At 38.3% G+C, this 26,680-nt stretch overlaps 2 protein-coding genes across 2 annotated transcripts in view; both read right to left on the bottom strand.

The window, feature by feature from the left end:
* The window catches only part of LOC127852477 (uncharacterized), a 32,579-nt gene extending 8,476 nt beyond the window's left edge, over positions 1–24,103 (bottom strand). The window contains exons 1-6 of the mRNA XM_052386465.1: positions 23,867–24,103; positions 22,610–23,409; positions 21,826–22,394; positions 21,199–21,638; positions 20,562–21,058; positions 19,829–20,070 (exon numbers count right to left, since the gene is read on the bottom strand). Of these exons, the coding sequence (XP_052242425.1) occupies positions 19,829–20,070; positions 20,562–21,058; positions 21,199–21,638; positions 21,826–22,394; positions 22,610–23,409; positions 23,867–24,103 (2,785 nt within the window). The remainder of the gene's footprint in view (positions 1–19,828; positions 20,071–20,561; positions 21,059–21,198; positions 21,639–21,825; positions 22,395–22,609; positions 23,410–23,866) is intronic.
* LOC127852372 (uncharacterized) lies at positions 24,103–26,336 on the bottom strand. The gene is made up of 2 exons (XM_052386361.1): positions 24,618–26,336; positions 24,103–24,534 (listed from the first exon to the last, which is right to left on the bottom strand). The coding sequence occupies exons 1-2, from the start codon at positions 26,334–26,336 to the stop codon at positions 24,103–24,105; spliced, it is 2,151 nt and encodes a 716-aa protein (XP_052242321.1).
* Positions 26,337–26,680: the final 344 nt, after the last annotated feature.

Raw genomic sequence — 26,680 nt, 5'->3', positions numbered from 1 at the left:
ACTTAGGTTACCATGTCAAGTATAATAAAAAGCTTATGAACACTATAAATGCTTTGATGTTTTAACTTAGTCAAATGAAATATAGCCTGAATGGTTTAGGGTCGCATGGGTTATATAGATTTTATAAATATCAACATAATATTCAACACCAGCGCATTCAAAATGCAATGCCAATAGGTTTCATATTATATATATATTGACTAAAATCCTTGTTAATTATGATCCTGGAGTCTTTACATTCCGCACTCCAGGGACAACATGCTTTTAAACACATCCTTAGACCAAAAACTACTTATAACTTATTATATTCTGAACCGCATTGTCACTTAGGTTATGTAAATTGATGCCTATGTTGTAAATGCATAGTGATTCTCTACAGCAGTTGGTTTAAATGTGAACGCAGTGGTAAAAGCTGGTCACAAAACGAGGTTCACATAATTTGTATAACAAAATTAAGAGATTTACCGAGACTTACCTAAGTTGAAGGTTGATCACAATTTTATCGACTGCATACTGTTAAATCTTCTGTGCTTTAGTATTTGCCTTGCATCTTGTATTTTGGTCCTCTACTAAGAGTAAGCTAAGGCCAGCAGTTTTTTATTATCTGTTTTACGGAAGCGACCGACCCTATTTTTCGACAAATACAAATAAAAATAAAAGTCACTTTCTTTTTTTTTATTTACATTTCCAACGCCGACCTAGTATTTTATCCAAAACTAGAAAAAAAATTACGCAGATTTCCGAAAGTGTTGTTCAAAATTTGTTTATAATACGGGTTGTTTCGTTGTGCCAATTCGACTTGTAAAGCGTCAGCGATTTTCATTGGCTATTGCAGCCAATACCACACGCTATTAGCCAATCGGTGAGTATTTAACAAATGATTTTCATATTGCATTTCCGAAATGGCAGACATTAACATCAACGAGACAAATGTAGCATATTTTCAAATCACATTAATTAAAAACGGAGCTGAAAACAATTTCAATTAGAAAAGATAATCTTCAGAACACCATTGTTGACATCTTGCCCATATTATGTGATACGAAATTCAAAATAATAATGAGTTTTTGCAGATTATGCAGAGGTGTCACCATCGATAACTTTCTGTGTGTTAAAAAGTTTGGGGAGGATTTTAATTAAATATGTGTATTTATTAAAATGCATATCCTGTAATATTTTTATAGATAAAAAACAACATCCCGAAAATGTCCAAGAAGTACTACTTTACGTTTTTTTATAATGAACATGAGGACTGAACCACAGGTACTTGCAATAATCCCATTCCCCACCCACCCATATATATTCTTTGTTTAGAAAAAAAGTATGCAACACAGCTTCTGAAGAAAATATCATTGGGTCCCGATGTAAGTATGTCCGTCAAAGTCACAAGAAAGTTTTATTTAATTTTCTTGACAATATTTTTCAAAAATGAGTTATTATTTAGCCGAAATATGATGTTCTATCAACTGCAAATGATGTTTTCATACTGCAAGATTTGTACTGCAAGGAATGCAAATAAATTTATCACACCTCAGGCTCTGTTGATAAATGAGCTCAGGGCCCTCGTTTGGCCGTTTTTGGGGCCGAAATTTGGGGCCATAAATATTAAATGTATATTTATGTAAATTACATTAGAATAGAGCAACATTAAGTGTTGAATGATTGGTGATAAGATCTTGTAAAATTCCCCTCTTCGCCGAAAACGACGTGAAATTCCCCCCTCTAAGGGCCCCGGCCCCAATCCCCCAAAGTGTAGCAAGGGCCCTGGTGCTCAATCGGCTCTATGTATTTGTTCCAAGGGTTATTATTATCTTCACGTTTATATAGCTCTCTCTGTTTATTATATATCCAAAACATGTTATTGCTGTTTCTCCTTAAAATAATACAGACAACACATTCCATAGAAATTTTCATTTGAACTTAAACTGTGAAAAAGAGAGGAACAAAATAATATGTGCAAAAGTTTACACTATTTTATTCTGACAATACTGTGAGTCTTTTACGAATTTTTTAAAATAAAATACTATTTTAAAATATACAATTACATAATTCAAAAGTTGTGTTCTATATATAATTAATCTTGCGAGTAAGTTATATACAGTCAGCAGAGTAATTCTACTAGAACAATTTAAATCCTTGCTACATGTGCTATTTAATTCTTTATACGGCTTCACTTAAGAAAATGTTCAATGAAATAAATCTAGGTTTCTAGGTATATTGTGTCTTTTACCTCAATATTTTGTTGGGGCTAATGTGAAGCCAATGGACATGATACAAAACCTACGAAGATAACCGCCATACAATGTCACATTCAAAATAAATATCACCTAACCCATGCGTTTTGAGAGAATAATATGGTTTAACTCTTTATTATATAAGTAAATATTACGCATGCGAAACAAGAACGGGTTATTTTTTAACTCCAAATGTATGATTTGATCACACCTAGAAGAAAAAAACACTAACATGTTACACACCAAATATTGAACCCCTGACCCTTGCGGTGTCTGTGTTGTTAGGGATTATCAAAGACATTAATCTATATAAATCAGTTGATCCCTGAAGAGCAAACAGTTTTGACCACGGAGACATGCTTTGAGGAAACTTAGCAAAGAACCATTATATGGTTGGCATGCAACGCAACAAACCAAAGGGCCTTGCGGTTTCAGAGAATGATTATATTATTTATATTTATAAGCAAAACAGTAACCCCTAGGGAGGGCAAATTTTCTGCATGATTTGAACAAACTTCAAAGAGAACCTCATAACGATGTTACACACCAAATATTGTAGTCATGCCTCTTGTGTTCACTTTACATATATAAACACTATAACTCTCTTTGAATATAAAATGAAATGCAGCACATATTTTTATAAGTCTATAACTCACGGTTTCTTAAATAAAATATTCACATTTTATGTACTAGAACTTTCACTGCACAAAGTTTGGATCAAGATCAATTCAAGCGCAGTCTGATCAGGATCCAAAGTGTTCGCTTAACATCTTTAGAAGTACTGACTGAATGACAATTATGTTGAACAGTTTGGATCCTGATCAGACTGCTCTTTTGGAGCCAAAATGGTCGCAATCGCCCTAAGGTCCGATTTCCTCTTATGTGGCTCATTTTTTCTCATGATTGATACAAATTATCATGATATAAAGCAAGTCTGTTGTATATTAAATAGTACTTTTTAGTGTGCATATTCCTTCCATGGATGGAAGTTACAAAGTTGGTTGTTATTTAAAGCTTTTTAACAATTTAAAAAGTTTTCAACTCTTTTTTATTTAAGTCAAATGCATGCTATATTTGTTATAAACATACATATGATTAACACTCAATAAAAGTTTAACGATCACTATAATACACTACACACCTGGCGTGGTTAATGGTCTCTATTGAAGCAATATAGTATAATACATGCGAAAGGTGCTTTTACATATAAATATATATAAAATATGTTTATTATTATAAAAAGCTTTTACAACAGTGTAATAAGATATACAAAACACTTAAAGGTTAATGCAAGTATACATAAGGTTAAATTGGCTTAATTTTAAATTTTCAAAAATAAAATAAATAATCAGTTTAGACAGTTTTTTTTTTTGGTGCTCACTTTTCATGATTTTATTTTTATTTATCCCCACCGACTCATTTTTTTGAAAAATTTCCCGTAAAACAAATAAAATAAAAATGCTGGCCTAACGTGGTTATTGGCTTCTCTTTGTGTTGTCTACAATCAGCTTCAAATCTCCACTTCAACCACTGGGAAGATTCGAACAAACCTTCACATAAATGATCAATGGGTGATCCTCTATCAAAGTTGTTCAAAACGTTCCAGTAAGATGCATGTATTGATCATCAGTAGTACGGTGGCATGTAGGTGACATTCACTCCTTTTTGTTAATCACTCCTCTTGTTTTACAATGCATTCCTCTTTTTTCTTTCTCGTTCCAATTACATACTTACTTGAGAGAACGACCTACTAACTCGAACTCGAGGGAACAGTCAGCTAAGTCGAGTGAACGATATAGAAAAAATCAGGAGTGCACAACTAAATGAAAGAGGCGTGCAATCAAAAAAGAGCGGTGCCGTAAATATATGAGGGGTGCATTAAACAAAAGAAGAGAGCATTTTAACTATCTCAAGGGAACGACTTACCTTCTCGTGGGAACGAGTAAGCTATGTTGTGGGACAACTTACTAAGTTAAGGGAATGATCGATATAGAAAAAAAGAGTGCAAAACTAAATAAAAGAAGAGTGCAACGAAACAAAGAGCGGTGCACTAAAGTGTTTTATGCACTTCTCCTTTATGTAATTCACTGTTCTTTTTTCATTGCACTCTTCATTTATTTAGTTTGCACTACTCGTTTTTGTATCTCGTTCTCTCGACTTAATAAATCATTCCCACGACATAGTTAACGCGTTCCCTCTAGTTAGTATGTCGTGGGAACGAGATAGAAAAAAGAGGAGTGCCGTTTATAAAAAAGAGGAGTAAATGTCATCTCTATGCCACTGTACATCTAAATATGAATGCAAACATGTCTGTATAAATTTAGTTTATTCTCAATCATTTAATATTAACTAGTTATATTTGTTTCATAATAAATTTAAGCATATTGATATATTTAACTTTGCTTTGAATAATTGTTCATTGTTTTTTTTACTCTGCCTCTTCTAACCATGTTAAGGATGGCCCACACCTTGCCCCTGTACTGACCTGTGGGTCATTTTTATTGTCATATGGGCTGGGATGGCCATGGAAGGAAGAAAGTGTAAGATTTTGTAGGGACTTGTTCACATATTTTGTGAGAAGGTTGACTGACATAAGTCAGTTATATAACTAAAAGAAATTAATACAGCAACAAATTTAAATTAAACAAAAACAGACATATACCGGTAACTAGAAATTATACAAATATATAGCAGTACATATTGTATGGTATGATAATATGCTTTTACTGTTTTTTAATCTGTATATTATTTTAAGTTGTCATGTTTTAATAGACATGCGTATCTTTGTTTAATATTTATTTTATGTCATTTCATAAACTGTATTATTTCCGTGTGAAACCGAGACTGTACGATTTTGTCAAATATTTATGAATTTATATAAAACGTGTAAAAGCTTATTATATATATATTTCAATATAAATTAAATAAAAGTTAAGAAGGACATGTGTCGAAAAATGCGAAATAAGCCGATATTTAATTCTGAATTCGTCAATGTCTGCACAGTTGAATTCGCTAGCATGTATATCATGCATGTACGATGTGAATCTAAATTTTGTTTTACGGATCATTTGAATTTACTGCAACCATATCTATTCATACGACACAGGAACACTTACTCCGAACCTAATAAAAAAATGAATGCTTCGGTTATTGTAGGAAAATATTTACGAAATATATTCGTCACAATCGGCTCGGGGCGCTTATTTGTCTTTGCTGCATTTTATGAAATTCGTCTTCAATGTATATTTTTTCTTGCCTATTTTGCGTTATTGTAACATATTTTAATCAATATATTACAATTTAACACATACACAACTCGCATAGTCTCGCTTTAATAATATTTGTTAAAATAAATTGCGAACTTTTTCCATCTTAATCTGTAAAGAAAATGACACTAACACAGGGCATCAACAAGAACGATCAAGAACGTATCCTTTAAATATTCCTCAATCTGTGTCAGTTTGCAACATGTATGGGGAAAAATTGTTGCCTTGTTTTACTGATAAGGGATTTGATTACAGAACATGAATATATCTTTAAACACTTTCTATAAAATACGTGTTCGTCATTTTCAGTAAAAAAATTGACTGCATAATGTTACATCAAATACTGCCAAGAGAAAAAAGTCAGTTGAGGAAGCCAAGAAATCATGCGAGAATTTCTAGCTGCTTACCTACTCTGGAATGTATGGGTTTAGTTTTAACCTACGCCTTATACATTTTAATTTGAGTAAAGATTTATGTTATTCAAATAAAAATTGGTTTGCTATATTCTCAAATCTTTTTTCTAAAAATAAGGGATGTAGGTGACACTTGTTCGTAATTTCATTTCATCGTTCCTCAAAAGGTTGTAACTCTGTTGCTCTGGTCTCTTCCCTACCATTGAGTAATTAAATGATAATTAAAATGAATGCGTTTTGGTTTCCTTTTATTATTGTTTAATTTGAGTTGCTATGCTATGAGGTTAAGTTTTCTTCACACTTATATGTATCATGAATATTGCTGGACCAAGTGTGAGGTTGACCGTTCCAAGGCGGTGACCCAAGTTTTATTCTTATATAAGTTTATTTTGTTGTGTATTGTGCTGTGTTGTACTATTTGGCAATTGGTCACTTGCCTTAAATTAATGACCAACTAATTGCATGTCACTAACATGCAATACGTCTCCAGCACCTGGAGTTTCACTTCTTTATTTTCAATGAAAAATTTAAAGATATTATGTTATTCACTACAGTAAACATATAAGAACAATGATATGAACAAATATTCTATGTCTTCAGAATATCCAAAAACATGTGTTTATCATAAATCATTAGAAATAATTTTTTTTCATAACGATGCCACACTATGACAAGTTTTGTCCACCAGTTTATACTTTTAATCATAAAGGTTGACGTCATACTGTGGATTCACTTATTTTAAGGAGGTCTCATTTTCGCACACCTACCATTTCTCCAATTTATGATCACTGGAATATTTACCAATAAGGTTTTCCGCATTCTTCACGTTAAAAGTGAAACGTCGAATCAGATCAGTCGTAACACCCAATGCCGTTATGTTTGAACATAAACGTTCTACTGACGTTGATATGAACTCTTTGTAAAAATATAAGTACAACTTTTGCATGTTAAACTTTTATTTGAAAATACGTTAATAGATGCACAACTTTAATATGCTTTTTCAAACTTTCAATGTGTAATGAACGGCTTGAATGATATAACCATAAAAGTATACATCTGCAATAAAGCCTGTCTATAGTGAACATATCAAATGGCACTGAAGTCAGAGAGACATATACCTGTAATACAAGTATACAATTAATTACTAAATCTAAAAAAGATAAGCATTAATTTCTTCCTGCCTTTCAAGTCCAAATTTGAAACATTTTAGTATTTTAATTATAATAGACATCTTTTTACACACAATGTAAAGGTATTGTATATACCTAAAAATCTTTCCTTTTACTGAAAATGTAGTTTTCTTTGAAAACATCTTCTTTCTATAAGAAAGAACTTTCAATGAGAAAGGTGTTGAAACAATTATATTATTTTACCATGTTAGTGGAAGAACAGTGTCTTTATCAACATAAACACCGATAAAGTCATATTTCTCTCTATCTAATTACCCATTAGCACAATTGTTTGTGTTTCCTGTTGATATTAACCAGATACAGTAATTCCTTTACAAGGTAAGGGCTTCATATTTTATTTTTTACCTTGAATAAGGGGCACAACTGGCTTATGTTAAAATGATTTGAGTGCACTTAAATCCTTTTGGCACATGTATAACCTCTCAATATATATGAAAACATATTGTGCCAAAAAGACTTAAGTGCTATTAAAGCTTTCTTGCAGCATTGCACTCTGGATCAGCAGACGATTTATTTCATAAATCAATCTCTGGGTTAATAGTCGCCATCTTTCGAACTACTTTCAAAAGTACAACAACAACAATAACAGTAGAAGACAATTTTAATTGCGAAAAGTTGAAAAATTAAGTACATGTGTCACGGTTGTTGCGTTGAATAGTGTTATTTTCAACTGTGTACGAAGCATGTGAACTGGTAGTGGAATAACCGAATTGTTGGTGGAAATGGAATTTAGAAATATATCTAATAATTCATCATTTTTCATGTCATGATCGTGTAGAATTATCATCAGCATCATTTCTGTGGAACATTGCAATATTCAAAATACAAGTGTTTCATAGCTATGGTGCTTTTGACATAGTTCACTAACCATCAAGACTGAAATGATTCATGCACACAGGTAAAGTAAATAATTGAATTTGTGCAGAATGTTTATTTTTTACAAACTATTATTTAATTTAACCAATTTATTTTAGATAGATTGCACTGAAACTCAAAGTCTAAAGCTTAGTAAGACACTTAAGCCAGTTTTCTGAGAAGAAACAATACTTGTTCAGAGTATAGCAGGCTCATGCGGCCTCTGGTTTATTTATTTGGCCTCGTCCTTTAACCTGGGGGTGTTTAGCCCCCATATCAACAAGGCTTTCTCGACCCTATATGTACTTATTCATATTGTTTAAAGATTTTGAGAACCCTCGCTCAGTGCCAGTGGGGATAAAACAGGGACCTTATAGCTAGATGAATGCATCAAATATGCCAGCAACACTTTATAATCAATAACTTTATAATTGATTAATCTGTTCTTTTAACTACATTACTATTTTACCAAAACAATGTGAAACACATTTTTATGCTCCCAAAGGAGGGCATATATTGATCGCACTGTCCGTCTGTCTATCCGTCACACTTTGCATTTAGGTTTCGAAAAAATGCTCATAACTTCTATGTCGCTTTAGATGTAACATTCATATTTGGTATGCATGTGTATATGGACAAGGCCTTCCCACACACACACAAATTTTGACCCCTTTGACCTTGAACTTAGGGTCGGCGTTTAGGTTTTGAAAAATGCTCATAACTTCTATCAAAGCGTTTATCGGGGGCGTATGTCATCCTACGGAGACAGCTCTTGTTTTTGCTACTGTCCTCTGCACAGACCAAGATATATCTGCATATATGCATCCAACCAAATCAGTAAAACTATTTGTCACTTAATTACAGTAAACTTATTGCATGTTAACTTTTCAACAATATATATATATATATATATATATATATATATATATATATATATATATATATATATATATATATATATATATATATAATAATATATATATAATAATAATATATAACAGATCTTGAAAAAAACACTCATCAAACTTCAAATTGTTTTAGTAAATTATAGGCTTTAATTGGTATTGTGACATTGACAACACTCATGCATGCGACTATACAATTAGACAACTATGGAACACATTATTTATGAGAAATTCCAATTCATCAACATAACGTCTCAGATTTAAGGCAGATAATCTAGTGCTTTTTAACTGCCATTTTTACTATTACACATTTTTTCATTTTATGTTATGATGCATTGATCTTGTTTCTAAATTAACCAAGCAATCATGTTAAACTTTTGAAGAAAGATGTTGTCTGATAAATATTGAAAATATAATCACTGCAACGTGAACAAAATTCAGTTGAATACTGTGACCAACGAAGATTTGCCAAAGAGCAATTCAGATCATGATTTAAATTAAATACAAGTAATATGAAAGTCTGCCTATTGGATCCCAGTTATGACTTATTTGTCAAATCTGCACATTAATTTGTCTTTGGCCATGTAGAATTGGGGACTAAATACCATCAAGTCATGTAAAAAGGAGCAGGGTATAGCACGCTGCTATTGATCTCTTGAGCTTTCACATGAATTTTACGGGTAATGTTCATACAACAAATGATATTATATAGTGTAATGATAAAGCATTATGAGCACAAATTATATCTCTTACTAGTGGTGCAAAAACCAATTAAGTGTCACATTTCAAAAGAAAATTTATATAAAAAGGTATCATTAATTGTTAAAACATTATAAAAGGTTATTTCAATTCACTAAAGCATTTAATTACAAGAACAAGTGCATTTTATGTCCATTACAATACATGTTACAGTATTGGCATTGCATTCATCTGTATTTGATGTGCATTTAATACACTTAAAAATGCAGATCAGACACACTTCTAACAGAAACAAATGTATTTTTTCTGCATTTTTCCAGCATTAATACTCTTCAAGTGTATTTTTTATCATCCCAAATACACTTTACCAGGAAAAAGGTATGTTAAAATGCATTTTTAGTTTGTTTTAAGAATATTTTCAAATGCATTTAGACACTCTTTTGCAAAAAATGTTGAACAAAAACTTGAAAATATTTAATATACTAAAGTGAAGTAATAATTAAAGTTTTGTATGAGCATCAAAAACAGTGTCAAATTCATACCAGTGCCTATTTAGTAGCAGTAGGCCTTATATGGTCTACTTGTGGTAGAAATAATGCATTTTGTATAATACAACATACATAAATTAAAAAATATAGCTGCCCATACAGTTCAATACAATGTTCAATTAACTACACTATGCAAAGTTGAAATATGACATCAAGCTTGGAATAATCTTTTCAATAATGTATTATATGCTGTTTTAATTTATAAGTGAAATAGACACTTGCATATAAAAACTGATTTTACATCAAAACAAAATGTTTAATTTGATTTTTAGCTCCACTGGCCAAAGGTCCTGTGTCCATCGTGCGTCCGTGCATTAACTTTTCCTTTAAACATCTTCTCCTAAACTACTGTTCCAATTCTGATGAAATTTCTTAGGAATGTTCCTGGGGTGAACCTCTTTCAAATTTGTTCAAATTATGCCCCTGGGGTCAAATTTGACTCTGCCCCGGGGGTCACAAAATAGAAAATTTGCTTATATAAGGCCTATTTTGTGAACACTTTCAAAATCTCCCGTCCATGACCATTGGGCCTAGGGCTATCAAATTTGGTATGTAGAGACATCTAATAGTCCTCTAACAAATTTGTTCAAATTATGCCCCTGGGGTCAAATTTGACCCTGCCCCAGGGGTCACAAAATTGAACATATGCTTATATAGGGTATATTTTGTGAAAACTTTTCAAATCTTCTCGTACATAACCATTGGGCCTAGGGCTACCAAATTTGGTATGTAGTGGCATCTTATAGTCCTCTACCAAGTTTTTTCAAATTATGCCCCTGGGATCAAGTTTGACCCTGCCCCGAGGGTCACAAAATTGAACATATGCTTATATAAGGCTTATTTTGTGAAAATTTCAAAAATCTTCTTGTCCATAACCATCCGGCCTAGGGCTATCAAATTTGGGATATAGTGACTTCTAATAGTCCTCTACAAAATTTGTTCAAATTTAATCCCTAGGGTCAAATTTGACCCTGCCCCAGGGGTCACAAAATTTAACATATGCTTATATAATGCCTATTTTGTGAAAACTTAAAAAAAAATCTTGTCCATAACCATTAGGCCTAGGGCTACACAATTTGGTATGTAGTGACATTGTATAGTCCTCTACTTAGTTTGTTCAAATTATGCCCCAGGGGTCAAATTTGACCCTGCCCCGGGGGCCACAAAATCAATTATATGCTTATATAGTTCCTATTTTGTGAAAATTTTAAAACTCTTCTTGTTCTTAACCATAAGGCATAGGGCTACCAAATTTGGTATGTAGTGACATGTAATAGTTCTCTTACCAAGTTTGTTCAAATTATGCCTCTGGGGTCAACTTTGACCCTGCCCCAGGAGGTCACAAAACTGAATAAACGCTTATAAAGCGCCTATTTTGTGAAATCTTTAAAAATCTTCTTGTCGAAAACCATTCGGACTATGGCTACCAAATTTGGTATGCAATAACATCGTATAGTCCTCTACCAAGTTTGTTTAAATTATGCCCTTTGGGTCAAATTTGATCCTGACCTGCGGGTCACAAAATTGAACATTATATACGCTTATATCTTGCTTATTTTGTGAAAACTTTAAAATTATTCTTGTCCTTAACTCTAGGACCTAGGGCTACCACATTTTGTATGAAGTGAGATATAGTAGTCCTCTACAAAGTTTGCTCAAATTATGCCCCTGGGGTTAAATTTGACCCAGCCCAGAAGGTCACAAAAGTGTACATGTGCTTAAATAGGGCCTATATTTAAGTATTTGCACATGCAGAGAAATTTGTTTCAGCCTTTTTTTCAGCAGTGGAGCGAAACAGGGCCATCATGGCCCTCTTGTTTAAATACTCAAAAAATGAAACCGTGTTCATGCTTGCATGAACACCGTTTATAAATGCTGTCAGAATAATAAAATATGCAATTACTATAAATACAAATGCCAGGGAAAAGTGCTTTTTGTACTAAAAAATTCGAATGAATATTACAATAATACATTTTGAATACTTTGGTATGTAATTAACAGTTTTGTCTGAGAAAATCACTAAATTTTATGTATTTATTCAAATTCACATAAATCATATTTCAAGAACACATACTTACTTCAAATCCTTTCTTCACACAATACTGAAAAAAATGCACAGTTTCTGATTGTTATTGATTCTTTATTAATTTATACATGTACCATTTTTTAATCTTGATGCATCCACAATTGTATTATGCACATCTTAATCTGTTTTAATAATTATAATATAAAGATTAAGGCTGACTCAGTAAAATAATAATCCATGATTTCTGCAGTTCTTGCAGACAAACTAGAAATACTGCTGTGATATTATCTATCTATCAAATGGGATATTAATTTGGCTTCAATAGAAAAAAATCAAAGCATACACATGTATATAATGTGTGTATATATATATATATATATATATATATATATATATATATATATATATATATATATATATATATATATATATATATATATATATTAGTTAAACTTAAATTGATTGACCATCGATAAAAAGATATAATAATTTATGTATATATATATATATACTTGTAAAACTAAAAGTTAAATATGTATGTTTCTATTACATCATTTAGGACTTTTATTTTCAGACAAAGTAGAATGAAGCTTAAAACAGTATCCAATTGTAACAGTCAATTTTGGGAAAATCAACCTTATAATTATTTTCTGTGTTGGTCAATGTCATAATTGGTATAAAATTATATATTGAACTGGAAGTTTTCTTTATTTTAAATTATAACATTTGCTTGGTCAGCCATAATTGTCACAATCAAGTGGTCTTTTTACACTGTAGTTTTCTCGCTGACTATGGGTTTGTTCTGAGAATGAGCCACACAAAGTATCGTTGGGGAGATGAGTTGTCAATTTTATGTTGATCAGTCTTTCATAATCCAGTATACCTGTAAAATGTGAATTTGTAACTAATAATCACACAATATACACATTAAAATTGTATGCATTTAGATTTATTTAGTACTGCACATTAATCATTTTCCAAAAATATGTAGCAACATTATATTATATAATGCTGCAATACTAAAGTAATTTACTAATTAAAGGTCGCTGATGTGTAATGGATGTGGTGTCCACCTAATGATCTGGAGGTCACTGGTTTGATCCCCAGTGTGGGAGCATTCTTAAGAAATCTCCAAGAGACACCCAAGTACTGGTTCTAGGCCCAGGAAACGAACTCAAGAGCATTTCACATACATGTATGTAGTTAGTACTTTAAATTTAATCGAACTAAAAATTGGATAAAAAATAAAAACTGAAACCCTTATTAATACATTTTATTTTGAATCAAGCAAATGTGGAAATTCATTAAAAATAATGAGAAAAATTTAAAAATTCTACTTTAAAGTAATCATGATAATTTAGATTATTTTCAGAATATTTAATGATGATAATGATACAATTATATATTACCTAAATGATAAAATTAAAACATGCAATGTTAATTTATGAAAAAAACGTTTTAATTTTATCAATATCATGGTAATTACAACTAGATACAGGCAATTAGATCAGAAACGTGCATTAATTATATTAATGATCAACCCAGACATTTGTAGTGATTTATGGTCACTATTTTGATTAACGTTCTATACATGACCTGTCATAAAAGGTATTTTTTAGCCAGTACTACAATCGGCAATGATAGTCTGTATTGCATACATATTCCACCGTCTAATATCGATTCGCTTCCTCAAACTGAACAAATATTTAATGTTTACATCGCGAAACGTAATGCATCTAGTTTCACGTTCGGTTTGGTTGGTTTTGTAAACACCGTAATTTCATCTTAAAAATTGGATGATAGGGTGATTAAATAATAATGGAAAAGTAAATCACTTGGATAATAGGTCAAAATGCAACACAAATGAACGTTAATAGTGCTCTTAATATCAAAGTTTCGGTAAAAAGTTTGGCGCTAGTTCAACGCGCATCGTATACAGCCTCATAACAATAGACTGACAACCTTTTGGGTAGTAAAGTAGTAATACAAGGCAATATGGCGACCGTTAGCCACGAGGCCTATCTTACGGAGGAATCCGAGATAGCCGATGTATCACGATTGGCAGTCATGAAAAGGATATAAAGCATTCTGGCATACAACGGATTTGTCGATAAGCACTAAGTGCACCTTGGTTCTGTCGGATATACTATGTTGTATACAAGATATGATTCCAGGGAATGGTGCAAATTGAAGAGTATTGGAAAAGCTTTCTAAACGTGCAAAAAAGTGATTTTTGATAAAAAGTGCACTAACCACGTTCTGGCTCTAACCCCTCGATATAATAATGACACGTTTATCCAAGTTCGTATACAGAATGTGTTGTGTTAATAATAATAACAACGACGGGTATGCAAAACTTTGACACCACTATCGTGTGATTAAATCGACCGCCTGTACCATTATTGCTTTTTTTATTTACTGGAATTGAGCCAATAGAATTTAGGACCTGCATCGCTGCTGAAATTTAGCTCTAAAGTTCAGTTTTAGCAAAGTGATGTTTCATGACACGCTATCTAGTATATAATTAAATGGCCTTAGTACCTTCATTAGGACATAAATGTACATGCTTTAGATCAGCAGTTTCGCTATAAAGAATGTAATTTAAAATTACATAGTACACGGGGTTAAATCATTTTAAATTACCATCTTCGATATGGCTGATGAGTAACATTTTAAATGTAATTTTAAAAAGTTTAAGCTCGTGTACTATGCGAATCCAGCTGTTGGGTGACTCATACAGACTTTACTCATCAGACATATCGAATTAGTTTCACGTGTCTTTCACATTTATACAAAATCATTATCATATTCCAAAGCGATAAGAATATGTTTCGGTAATTCGTTTTAAATTAACGATAGTACATATTTTTTTATCACATGATATACCCTGTTTCCAATGTAATACAACCGTTACATATTTTTTTATATTACACATGTGTAATACAACATTTTTAAACGTCTTCATTGGCTTAGTTTTCGTTCATTGACCAATTTCATTTTGTTATTTTGCTGAAATGACGTTGCAACGTCAAATGACGTCACGAAATATAAACAACATTCGGGATTTTATCATTATGTTTCCGTAAATATTTATTGAATTTGCTCATTTAAAAGCATGTGATAAAAAAGATCTGACACTCGTTGTCATATCATACCATATTTTATAAAACTCGTCCAGGAAATTCGTTAGTAAGCTCGCCTAAGGCTCGCTTACTAACAAAAAAAAATTCCTGAACTCGTTTAATAAAATATGGTATGATATGACAACTCGTGCCAGATCCTATATATGTGTTGCCTGCTTGCTATAACAGCATTCCACAGCGAATTCTTTATATTTGATTCAATAAATAGAGTGTGTAATATCTGGAATCGAAGTGCCATTGTCTTTGAGATGATCGGTAAACGAAGTGTCCATGAAAATTGATATTTTTTTTCGATTAGTTGGCACGTTCTTTATTTATTTCCAAATATTTTTATTTTGTTGAAATACGTGCTGATCATCGAATTCATGATGATTATCGATGGAATTTTAACTTTAAAAACAAATTACAATCCACTTTTTTTCCCACGAATTTCTTGTTCCCCAATATGAAGTACTATACCATTAATCGACCAAACAATGTTACGTGTCTGAAAACCAAAGAAACGGAATATACATGCAAACAACTTGAAGAACTCACCTCTCGCGCGTGGCTTTTGTTGTGATCTGGTATCGAAGTGCCATCCGGAATCAAAGTATCCGCATACCCGGCGTGTGTATGGTCCGCTTAGCCTTATTTATAAGACGCGAACAGAATTTAGAGAAACTTTTTTTATACGGGCTAAATTCTTTTGAACCAAATATTACCAATATAAAAAGTTGCTTAATATTTTAGATCTCAACAAGTTGGACAAAGGTCCACTGGGTTACACAGCTCACTATATATATATTATATTCTCCAACTATATATATATACATATTTTAACCGACATACCACCATCATTTGGTTCCAGTCACCAGTCTAAACAGTTAATATAACTTTGGAATGAACATAACAGGTAAGACTTTTTTCTTTTTTTGTTTGACCTTCACTTCATTATAAAAAAGCGGACCCTAAGTTCAAGGTAAAGGTCAAAGAGGTCAAAATGTGTGTGCGTATGGAAAGGCCTTGTCCATATACACATGCATACCAAATATGATGGTTACATTTGAAGCGACAGAAGTTATGAGCATTTTTCGAAACCTCAACGCAAAGTGTGACAGACAGACAGACAGACGGAAATGCGATCACTATATGCCCACCTTCGGGGGCATTAAAATAATTTTCTTGTTTGTAGCATTTGTGTATCCATGGTTTTCAAAGTTTGATTAAGTGTATGATCCTTTTGAAGATGGCGGTATATAGCAGTCTTTGCAAAATTTAATGCCTTATCCATTTTAAAATGGTTTTTAGTTGGTCGCTTAGCGACTAGCAAAGGTCGTTGCTCAACATTATCTACGAAGAGCCTACTAACACCACACACGCCGTATCCGTGCGAGAATGAGTTGTATAATTTATGCAACAAGTTTGAGTTCTCCAACTATATTTATTTACAAATGTAAACATTATATGAATATCGTGTTAAATGTAATAGTTTCGAACGGAGCTTATATAGTTAAGAATCAATAAACGATGATTGTATTATTCGTGTCGCGGAAGAGATTGATAATGAATGATTTAAAGAGTCCACTTTCTGCTGCGTCTTCATGACGTAGCAGCTCATTCATAATTTGAGGCTATTAATAGATGCGGCTGTCGATAAACAAGGGAGAGTCTAATTGCACGGCAATCTCCACGCAGAGTTGTCGTTTCTTGCTCTCACATACACCTCAATGACAAGTCATTTATAATCTGAGGCTATTAATAGATTCGTGAAAACAACGCGATAGTATAAGGTTACGCTTGTTTATATTCTCAATTAATAAAACGTTGAACATGAGTTCAACAATAACTTCAGCGATACGATAGACCACAACAAAAAATGCCCCATAATCGCTTAAACCGAATATAACAAACAATTAATTATAATAATAATAATACGAATGGTCTGTCTCGTAACCTAGCTCGTTCATGCTTCTACAGCGGGGATTTCTGGGAAACGTTCTTTTGTTCTCAACATATAGCGGCAACCTTTTGTATTTGAGGATGCTACGCATTTTGTTTCGAGGGCAACGCTCGATTGGTCATTGTCGGCTCGGGTACTACTTTCATGTACCCCGGGAACATGTTAGTATACTTATATGTACCCCGGGTACGGTAAAAACTAAAACGTACCCGGCCGACATTAGACTGTACCCGAATTTTATTCTCGCCAAAAATCCGGTGTTGTAAAACGCGCTACCGATTACCGTTATTACGAAACAAACTTCTTTTTTTAAATGTATCAACATGCTTTTTTAGTTTGAGTTTCGATACTATAGAGACCATTTAACAGAAAATTGACATAAATATTAAAATAATTAATTAAAAAAAAGCCGACAACGACCGATTTAGCGTTAAAATTCCCGGGTACGTTTAAGTATATTTACTGTACCCGGGGTACATGTAAGTATACTTAAGTGTACCCGGGGTACACGTAAGTATTAATCGAGCTGACAATGACCAATCGAGCACTAAGCTCAACGCATCAGTAGAAGGTTAGTAGAAGGTTAAAGGGGCCGTCGAGCAGATAAAAGCGTCGTACGACGCGATTCGATATTTTGGGAAACTACGAGGATTGCTTATACAGAGGGGGTAATCATGTGACCGACAAGATGGCGACGTCCATGGCTAGGCAGGTATGTTTCGTCGTTTTATACCCTTTATTATTTGTATTATTATTTTTTATTCCGCTCACTTTCCAGGTATATTAGGAAGAAAGTTACTGGCTTTTATTGCATAGTAATATTCGCTCTATATCTCGACTTTCTTCGGTGCGAAATTTCTTAGCGGGATGACCTAATTAGGGCTCCACTAAGATAATTGCGGGGAGTAAATTCGAGATATAAAGCGAGTTTAAATACGAAATTAAGGCTAATCACCTTTTTACTGATATGGCTGGAAAGTGAGCGTAATTTAAAAAATAAACAGAAGTAATAAGGGGTATACAAAGGCGAAACATAACTGTCTCGGAATGGACGTCGCCATCTTGACTATCACGTGATTACCCCCTCTGTTATATAGCTAAAAAATACATCGGCGGGAAGCCAGAGCAAGGATGGTCGAGTGGGCTAGGCGGGAGTCTTTTTACTTCAGAATTCCAGAACACCAGGGGTCAGTGGTTCGAGTCCTGGTGAGGGTTACTTTTTCCCATTTTTAAATTGTATTCTTGTTGTGTTTTTTACTGGAGATTTTTAGTTCAAATGTTTAAATTTATCAATATAAAGCATTTATAGCATTTAATGACAAGCTTCAATACATGCCAAAATCTGTTGGACGATCCCTTGAAGATTGTTTATATTGACAGTTCTAAATTTATAAAACTTTGGAACTTTGGACATGAGTTCACCAATTACTACAGGCATACTTTAGAGACTCAAAAATGCTTTTTAATCGCTAATACCGAAAATAACTAAATATAACAAGAAATATATTTTAAAAATGTAGTCGGCGTATACGCTGACTTTAAAATAAAGTTTGCAATTTACGTTTTTAAATAAATTAATAAAATGAAAACAAAAGTTTAACTATTGTATGCTTTTTTTCCAACTGTTAGTTGCATATTCAACGCATGAAATGTGTGTTATCATTGTCAAACCACATATAAGTGTAAGTAGATAAAAATATACTACGGGAGTGCACATCATATAAGTCCCCACATGCCTGATTATGAGTATATTTCTTTACTATCGAAATATATCGTATGTTAATATTTGATTTAAACACAGTTTTCTTTCGACACATTTTAATCACACGTTCATAACCGCGTCATGCGAAAATTGGTCCTATTCGTTTCGGCCAGCGTTTGTTAAACCTAAACATGTGCATTTGCGCAGTCAGGTCAGTGGCGATGCTGTTCGCTATAAAATCACTCAATATGCTATGGTCTCATTATGTATCTCCTGACCAGGCTGATAGATGCGCATGCTGAGTGAGCTATATATAAAATGGGCGCATATGGAATAAGACCCATTTTCGCATGACGAGGGTCATTTAAAATCTCATTGCGAATTGTAAATGGCACATTTTAGCACAATGCTTTTTGATAAAAATTAAATTCAAAATGGCAAACTTGTAATTAATGGCAGCCCATCCAGACGTTTAAGAACGATTTCCAGACGTGCTGACCAAGTACGGCAAACATCGTGGTTGGATAATTAAACGATTTCCTCTTATTGTGACACTATACTATATCGGTAATGATTATTTTCTAATCTTGAAAGCAAAACTGAAATTATGCGAGATGGATTTTAACGCGTAATTGTTACTGAGCAACAACTTCAAACATGCAGAGAGTACCGGTAGTCCAGAATTCCTTACACTGAACAGTGCTACATCCTTTGCACTGAGCACAGACACAGTGATGTAGCCAAAGTTCAGAGACTGTATCTCGAATCAGCCTATGAAATATTCGAAAATATTCATGCGTGTCTGTTGGCGTTATGTAAAAGTCATTAAGATGAAAAGCTGAGTAAAACAGTTATGCCGAAAAAGCGAATTAGTGTTCTATTAGTGAGATCGGTATGGGATTTGCCAACAACGTGTGGAGGGTCTGTGGCAGTATAGTTTGCTGGGATAGGCTCGAGTTCCATGTCGAGGGTCTTTGACAGTATAGTTCGCTGGGATAGGCTGGAGGTCCGTATGGAGGCTCTGGGGCTGTATAGTTCGCTGGGATAGGCTGGAGTTCCGTGTGGAGGGTGTGGGGCAGTATAGTTCGCTGGGAAAGGCTGAAGTTCCTTGTGGATGGTCTGGGGCAGTATAGTTTGCTGGGATAGGCTGGAGTTTCGTGTAGATGGTCTCGGGCAGTATAGTTCGCTGGAATAGGCTGGAGTTCCGTGTGGATGGTCTGGGGCAGTATAGTTTGCTGGGATAGGCTGGAGGTCAATGTGGATGGTCTGTGACAGTATAGTTTGCTGGGATAGACTGGAGTTCCGCGTGGATGGTCGGGGGCATTATAGTTTGCTGGGAAAGGCTTCAAGCCCGTATGGAGGGTGTGTGGCAGTATAGTTTGCTGGGATAGGCTGGAGGTCCGTGTGGATGGTCTGGGGCAGTATAGTTCGCTGTGATAAACTGGAGTTCCGTGTGGATGGTCTGGGGCAGTATAGTTCGCTGGGATAGGCTGGAGTTCGGTGTGGAGGGTCTGGGGCAGTATAGTTCGCTGGGATAGGCTGGAGGTCCGCGTGGATAGTCTGAGGTAGTATAGTTCGCTGGGATAGGCTGGAGGTCCGTGTGGATGGTCTGGGGCAGTATAGTTCGATGTGATAAACTGGAGTTCCGTGTGGATGGTCTGGGGCAGTATAGTTCGCTGGGATAGGCTGGAGTTCGGTGTGGAGGGTCTGGGGCAGTATAGTTCGCTGGGATAGGCTGGAGGTCCGCGTGGATAGTCTGAGGTAGTATAGTTCGCTGGGATAGGCTTGAGGTACGTGTGGATGGTCGGAGGCAGTATTGTTCGCTGGGATAGGCTGCAGATCCGTGTGGATGGTCTGGGACGGTATTGTTCGCTGGGATAGGCTGGAGCTCCATGTGGATGGTCTGGGGCAATGTAGTTCGCTGGGAAAGGCTGGAGTTCCGTGTGGATAGTCTGAGGAAGTATAGTTTCCTCGGATAGGCTGGAGTTCCATGTGGATAGTCTGAGGCAGTATAGTTGGCTGGGATAGGCTGGAGGTCCGTGTGGATGGTCTGGGGCAGTATAGTTTGCTGGGATAGGCTGCAGTTCCGTGTGGATGGTCTGGGGCAGTATAGTTCGCTGGGATAGGCTGGAGCTCTATGTGGATGGTCTGTGGCAGTATAGTTCGCTGGGAAAGGCTGAATATCCGTCTGGATGGTTTGGGGCAGTATAGTTCGCTGCAATAGGCTGGAGTTCCGTGTGGATGGTCTGGGGCAGTATATTTCGCTGTGATAGACTGGAGTGCCGTGTGGAGGGTCTGGGGCAGTATAGTTCGCTGGGATAGGCTTGAGTTCTGTGTGGATGGTCTGGGGAAGTATAGTTCGCTGGTATAGGCTGGAGGTCCGTGTGGAGGGTCTGGGGCAGTATAGTTCGCTGGTATATGCTGGAGGTCCGTGTGGAGGATCTGGGGCAGTATAGTTCGCTGGGAAAGGCTGGAGGTCCGTGTGGATCGTCTGGGGCAATATAGTTCGCTGGGATAGGCTGGAGGTCCGTGTGGAGAGTTTGGGGCAGTATAGTTCGCTGTGATATGCTGGAGTTTCGTGTGGGTGGTCTGAGGCAGTATAGTTGGCTGGGAAAGGCTGGATGTCCGTGTTGATGGTCTGGGGCAGTTTAGTTCGCTGTGATAGGCTGGAGTTCCTTGTGGTTGGTCTGATGCAGTTTAGTTCGCTGGGAAAGGCTGGAGGTCAGTGTGGAGGGTCTGGGGCAGTATAGATCGCTGGGATAGGCAGGAGGTCCAAGTGGATGGACTGGGGCAGTATAGTTCGCTGGGAAAGGCTGGAGGTCCGTGTGGAGGGTCTGGGGCAGTATAGTTCGCTGGGATAGGCTGGAGTTCCATGTGGATGGTCTGGGGCAGTATAGTTTGCTGGGATAGGCTGGAGTTCCTTGTGGATGGTCTGGGGCATGATAGTTTTCTGGGATAGGCTGGAGGTCCATGTGGATGGTCTTGAGCAGTATAGTTCGCTGGGATAGGCTGGGGCTCCGTGTAGAGGGTCTGGGGCAGTATAGTTCGCTGGAATAGGCTGGAGGTCCGTGTGGATGGTCTGGGGAAATATAGTGTGCTGGGATAGGCTGGGGGTCCTTTTGGATGGTCTGTGGAAGTATAGTTCGCTGGGATAAACTGTAGTTCCGTGTAGATGGTCTGGGGCAGTATAGTTCGCTGGTATATGCTGGAGGTCCGTGTGGAGGATCTGGGGCAGTATAGTTCGCTGGGAAAGGCTGGAGGTCCGTGTGGATCGTCTGGGGCAATACACTTCGCTGGGATAGGCTGGAGGTCCGTGTGGAGAGTTTGGGGCAGTATAGTTCGCTGTGATATGCTGGAGTTCCTTGTGGGTGGTCTGAGACAGTATAGTTGGCTGGGAAAGGCTGGATGTTCGTGTTGATGGTCTGGGGCAGTTTAGTTCGCTGTGATAGGTTGGAGTTCCTTGTGGTTGGTCTGATGCAGTTTAGTTCGCTGGGAATGGCTGGAGGTCAGTGTGAAAGGTCTGGGGCAGTATAGTTCGCTGGGATAGGCAGGAGGTCCAAGTGGATGGAGTGGGGCAGTATAGTTCGCTGGGAAAGGCTGGAGGTCCGTGTGGAGGGTCTGGGGCAGTATAGTTCGCTGGGATAGGCTGGAGTTCCGTGTGGATGGTCTGGGGCAGTATAGTTTGCTGGGAGAGGCTGGAGTTCCTTGTGTATGGTATGGGGCATGATAGTTTTCTGGGATTGGCTGGAGGTCCATGTGGATGGTCTGGGGCAGTATAGTTCGCTGGGATAGGCTGGGGCTTCGTGTAGAGGGTCTGGGGCAGTATAGTTCGCTGGGATAGGCTGGAGGTCCGTGTCGATGGTCTGGGGCAGTATAGTGTGCTGGGAAAGGGTGGGGATCCGTGTGGATGGTCTGTGGAAGTATAGTTCGCTGGGATAAACTGGAGTTCCGTGTAGATGGTCTGGGGCAGAATAGTTTGCCAAACTTTGCTGGGATAAGCTGGAATTCCGTGTGGATGGTCTAGGGCAGTATAGTTCGCTGGGATAGGATGGATATCCGTGTGGATTGTTTGGGGCAGTATAGTTCGGTGGGATAGGCTGGAGTTCCGTGTGGATGGTCTGGGGCAGTATATTTTGCTGGGATAGGCTGGAGGTCCATGTGGATGGTCTGGGCCAGTATAGTTTGCTGGGATAGGCTGGAGGTCCGTGTGGATAGTCTGGGGCAGTATAGTTCGCTGAGATAGGCTTGAGGTCCGTGAGGAGGGTCTGGGGCAGTGTAGTTCACCGGCATAGGCTCGAGGTCCGTGTGGATGGTCTGGAGCAGTATAGTTGGCTGGGATAGGCTGGATTTCCGTGTGGAGGGTCTGTGGCAGTATAGTTTGCTGTGATAGGCTGGAGATGCATGTGGATGGTCTGGGACAGTATAGTTTGCTTGGATAGGCTGGATCTACGTTTGCTGAGATAGGCTTGAGGTCCGTGAGGAGGGTCTGGGGTGTTTAGTTCACCGGCATAGGCTCGAGGTCCGTGTGGATGGTCTGGGGCATTATAGTTCGCTGAGATTGGCTTGAGGTACGTGAGGAGGGTCTGGGGCAGTATAGTTCGCTGGGATAGACTTGAGTTTCGTGTTGATGGTCTGGGGCATTATAATTTGCTGGGATAGGCTGGAGTTCCGTGTGGATGGTCTGGGGCAGTGGAGTTCGCTGGGATAGGCTGGAGTTCCTTTTGGATTGTCTGGTACAGCATAAATTGCTGGGATAGGCTTGCGGTCCATGTGGATGGTCTGGGGCAGTATAGTTCGCTGGGATAGGCTGCAGTTCCGTGTGGAGGGTCTCGTGGAGAATAGTTCGCTGGGATAGGCTGGAGGCCCGTGTGGATGGTCTGGGGCAGTATAGTTCGCTGGGATAGGCTGGAGCTCCATGTAGATGGTCTGGGGCAGTATAGTACGCTGGGATAGGTTGGAGTTCCGTTTGGATGGTCTGGGGCAGTATAGTTCGCTGTGATGGGCTGGAGCTCCATGTGGATGGTCTGTGGCAGTATAGTTCGCTGGGAAAGGCTGGAGGTCCGGATGAAGAGTCTGTGGCAGTATAGTTTGCTGGGATATGCTGTAGTTCCGTGTGGATGGTCTGAGGCTGTATAGTTCGCTGGGATAGGCTGGAGTTCCTTGCGGATGGTCTGGGGCATTATAGTTTGCTGGGATAGGTTGGAGGTCCATGTGGATGGTCTAGGGCGGTATAGTTCGCTGGTATAGGCTGAAGGTCCGTGGGGAGGGTCTGGGGCAGAATAATTCGCTGTGATAGGCTGGAGGTCCGTGTGGATGGTCTGGGGCAATATAGTTTGCTGGGATAGGCTGGGGATTCATGTGGATGGTCTGTGGAAGTATAGTTCGCTGGGATAGACTGGAGTTCCTTGTGGATGGTCTGGGCAGTATAGTTTGCTGGGATAGGCTGGAATTGCGTGTGAATAGTCTGGAGCAGTATAGTTAGCTGGGATAGGCTGGACTTCCGTGTGGATTGGCTGGGGCAGTATAGTTCGCTGGGATAGGCTGGAGTTCCGTGTGGATGGTCTGGTGCAGTATAGTTTGCTGGGATAGGCTGGAGGTCCATGTGGATGGTCTGGGGCAGTATAATTTGCTGGGATAGGCTGGAGCTCCGTGTGGATGGTCTGGGGCAGTATAGTTTGCTGGGATAGTCTGGACGTCCGTGTGGATGGTCTGGGGCAGTATAGTTCGATGAGATAGGCTTGAGGTCCGTGAGGAGGGTCTGGGGCAGTATAGTTCGCCGGGATAGGCTAGAGGTCTGTGTGGATGGTCTAGGGCAGTATAGTTGGCTGGGATAGGCTGGAATCCCGTGTGGAGGGTCTGTGGCAGTATAGTTTGCTGTGATAGGCTGGAGGTCCATGTGGATGATCTGGGGCAGTAAAGTTTGCTGGGATAGGCTGGATCTACGTGTGGCTGGTCTGGGGCAGTATAGTTCGCTTGAATAGGCTGGATGTCCGTGTGGAGAGTCTGAGGCAGAATAGTTCGCTGAGATAGGCTAGAGGTCCATGTGGATGGTCTGGGGCAGTATAGTTTGCTGTTATAGGCTGGAGGTCCATGTGGATGGTAAGGGGCAGTACAGTTCGCTGGGATATGCTGGAGTTTCGTGCGGATGATCTGGGGCAGTACAGTTCGCTGGGATAGGCTTGAATTCCGTGTGGAGGGCCTGGGGCAGTATTGTTGGCTGGGATGGGCTGGAGTTCCGTGTTGAGGATGTGGGACAGTATAGTTCGCTGGGATAGGCTGGAGGGCCGTGTGGTGGGTCTGTGGCAGTATTGTTCGCTTGAATAGGCTGGATGTCCGTGTGGAGGGTCTGGGGCAGTATAGTTCGCTGGTATAGATTGGAGGTCCGTGTAGATAGTCTGGGGAAGAATAGTTCGCTGTGATAGGCTGTGGGTCCATGTGGAGGGTCTGTAGCAGTATAATTCGCTTGGATAGACTGGAGATCCGTGTCGATGGTTTGGGGCAGTTTAGTTTTCTGGGATAGGCTGGAGTTCCGTGTGGAGGGTCTGGGGTAGTATTGTTCGCTGGGATAGGCACGAGTTTCTTGTGTATGGTCAGGGGCAGTGTAGTTTGCTGGGATAGGCTTGAGGTCCATGTGGATGGTCTGGGACAATATAGTTCACTGGGATAGGCCGGAGTTCCGTGTGGAGTGTCTGGGGCAGTATAGTTCGCTGGTATAGATTGGAGGTCCGTGTCGATGGTCTGGGGAAGTATAGTTCGCTGTGATAGGCTAGAGGTCCATGTGGAGGGTCTGTTGCAGTATAGTTCGCTGTGATAGGCTGGAGGTCCGTGTGGATGGTCTGGGGCAATATAGTTTGCTGGGATAGGCTGGGGGTCCATGTGGATGGTCTGTGGAAGTATAGTTCGCTGGGATAGACTGGAGTTCCTTGTGGATGGTCTTGGCAGTATAGTTTGCTGGGATAGGCTAGAATTCCGTGTGGATGGTCTGGAGCAGTATAGTTCGCTGGGATAGGTTGGAGTTTCGTGTGGATTGTCTGGGGCAGTATAGTTCGCTGGGATAGGCTGGAGTTCCGTGTGGATGGCCTGGGGCAGTATAGTTTGCTGGGAAAGGCTGGAGGTCCATGTGGATGGTCTGGGCAGTATAATTTGCTGGGATAGGCTGGAGCTCCGTGTGGATGTTCTGGGGCAGTATAGTTTGCTGGGATAGTCTGGACGTCCGTGTGGATGGTCTGGGGCAGTATAGTTCGATGAGATAGGCTTGAGGTCCATGAGGAGGGTCTGGGGCAGTATAGTTCGCCGGGATAGGCTAGAGGTCTGTGTGGATGGTCTGGGGCAGTATAGTTGGCTGGGATAGGCTGGAATCCCGTGTGGAGGGTCTGTGGCAGTATAGTTTGCTGTGATAGGCTGGAGGTCCATGTGGATGATCTGGGGCAGTAAAGTTTGCTGGGATAGGCTGGATCTACGTGTGGATGGTCTGCGGCAGTATAGTTCGCTTGAATTGGCTGGATGTCCGTGTGAAGGGTCTGAGGCAGAATAGTTCGCTGGTATAGAATGGAGGTCCGTTTGGATGGTCTGGGGCAGTATAGATCGCTGTGATAGGCTATTGGTCCATGTGGAGGGTCTGTGGCAGTATAGTTCGCTGGGATAGACTGGAGTTCCGTGTCGATGGTTTGGGGCAGTTTAGTTTTCTGGGATAGGCTGGAGTTCCTTGTGGATGGTCTGGGGCAGTATAGTTCGCTTGAATAGGCTGGATGTCCGTG

Source organism: Dreissena polymorpha, chromosome 1 (assembly GCF_020536995.1).
Source record: "Dreissena polymorpha isolate Duluth1 chromosome 1, UMN_Dpol_1.0, whole genome shotgun sequence".
NCBI lineage: Eukaryota > Metazoa > Mollusca > Bivalvia > Myida > Dreissenidae > Dreissena > Dreissena polymorpha.
Note: the sequence above shows the minus strand (reverse complement) of the source record. Positions and strands in the feature narration are given on the sequence as shown.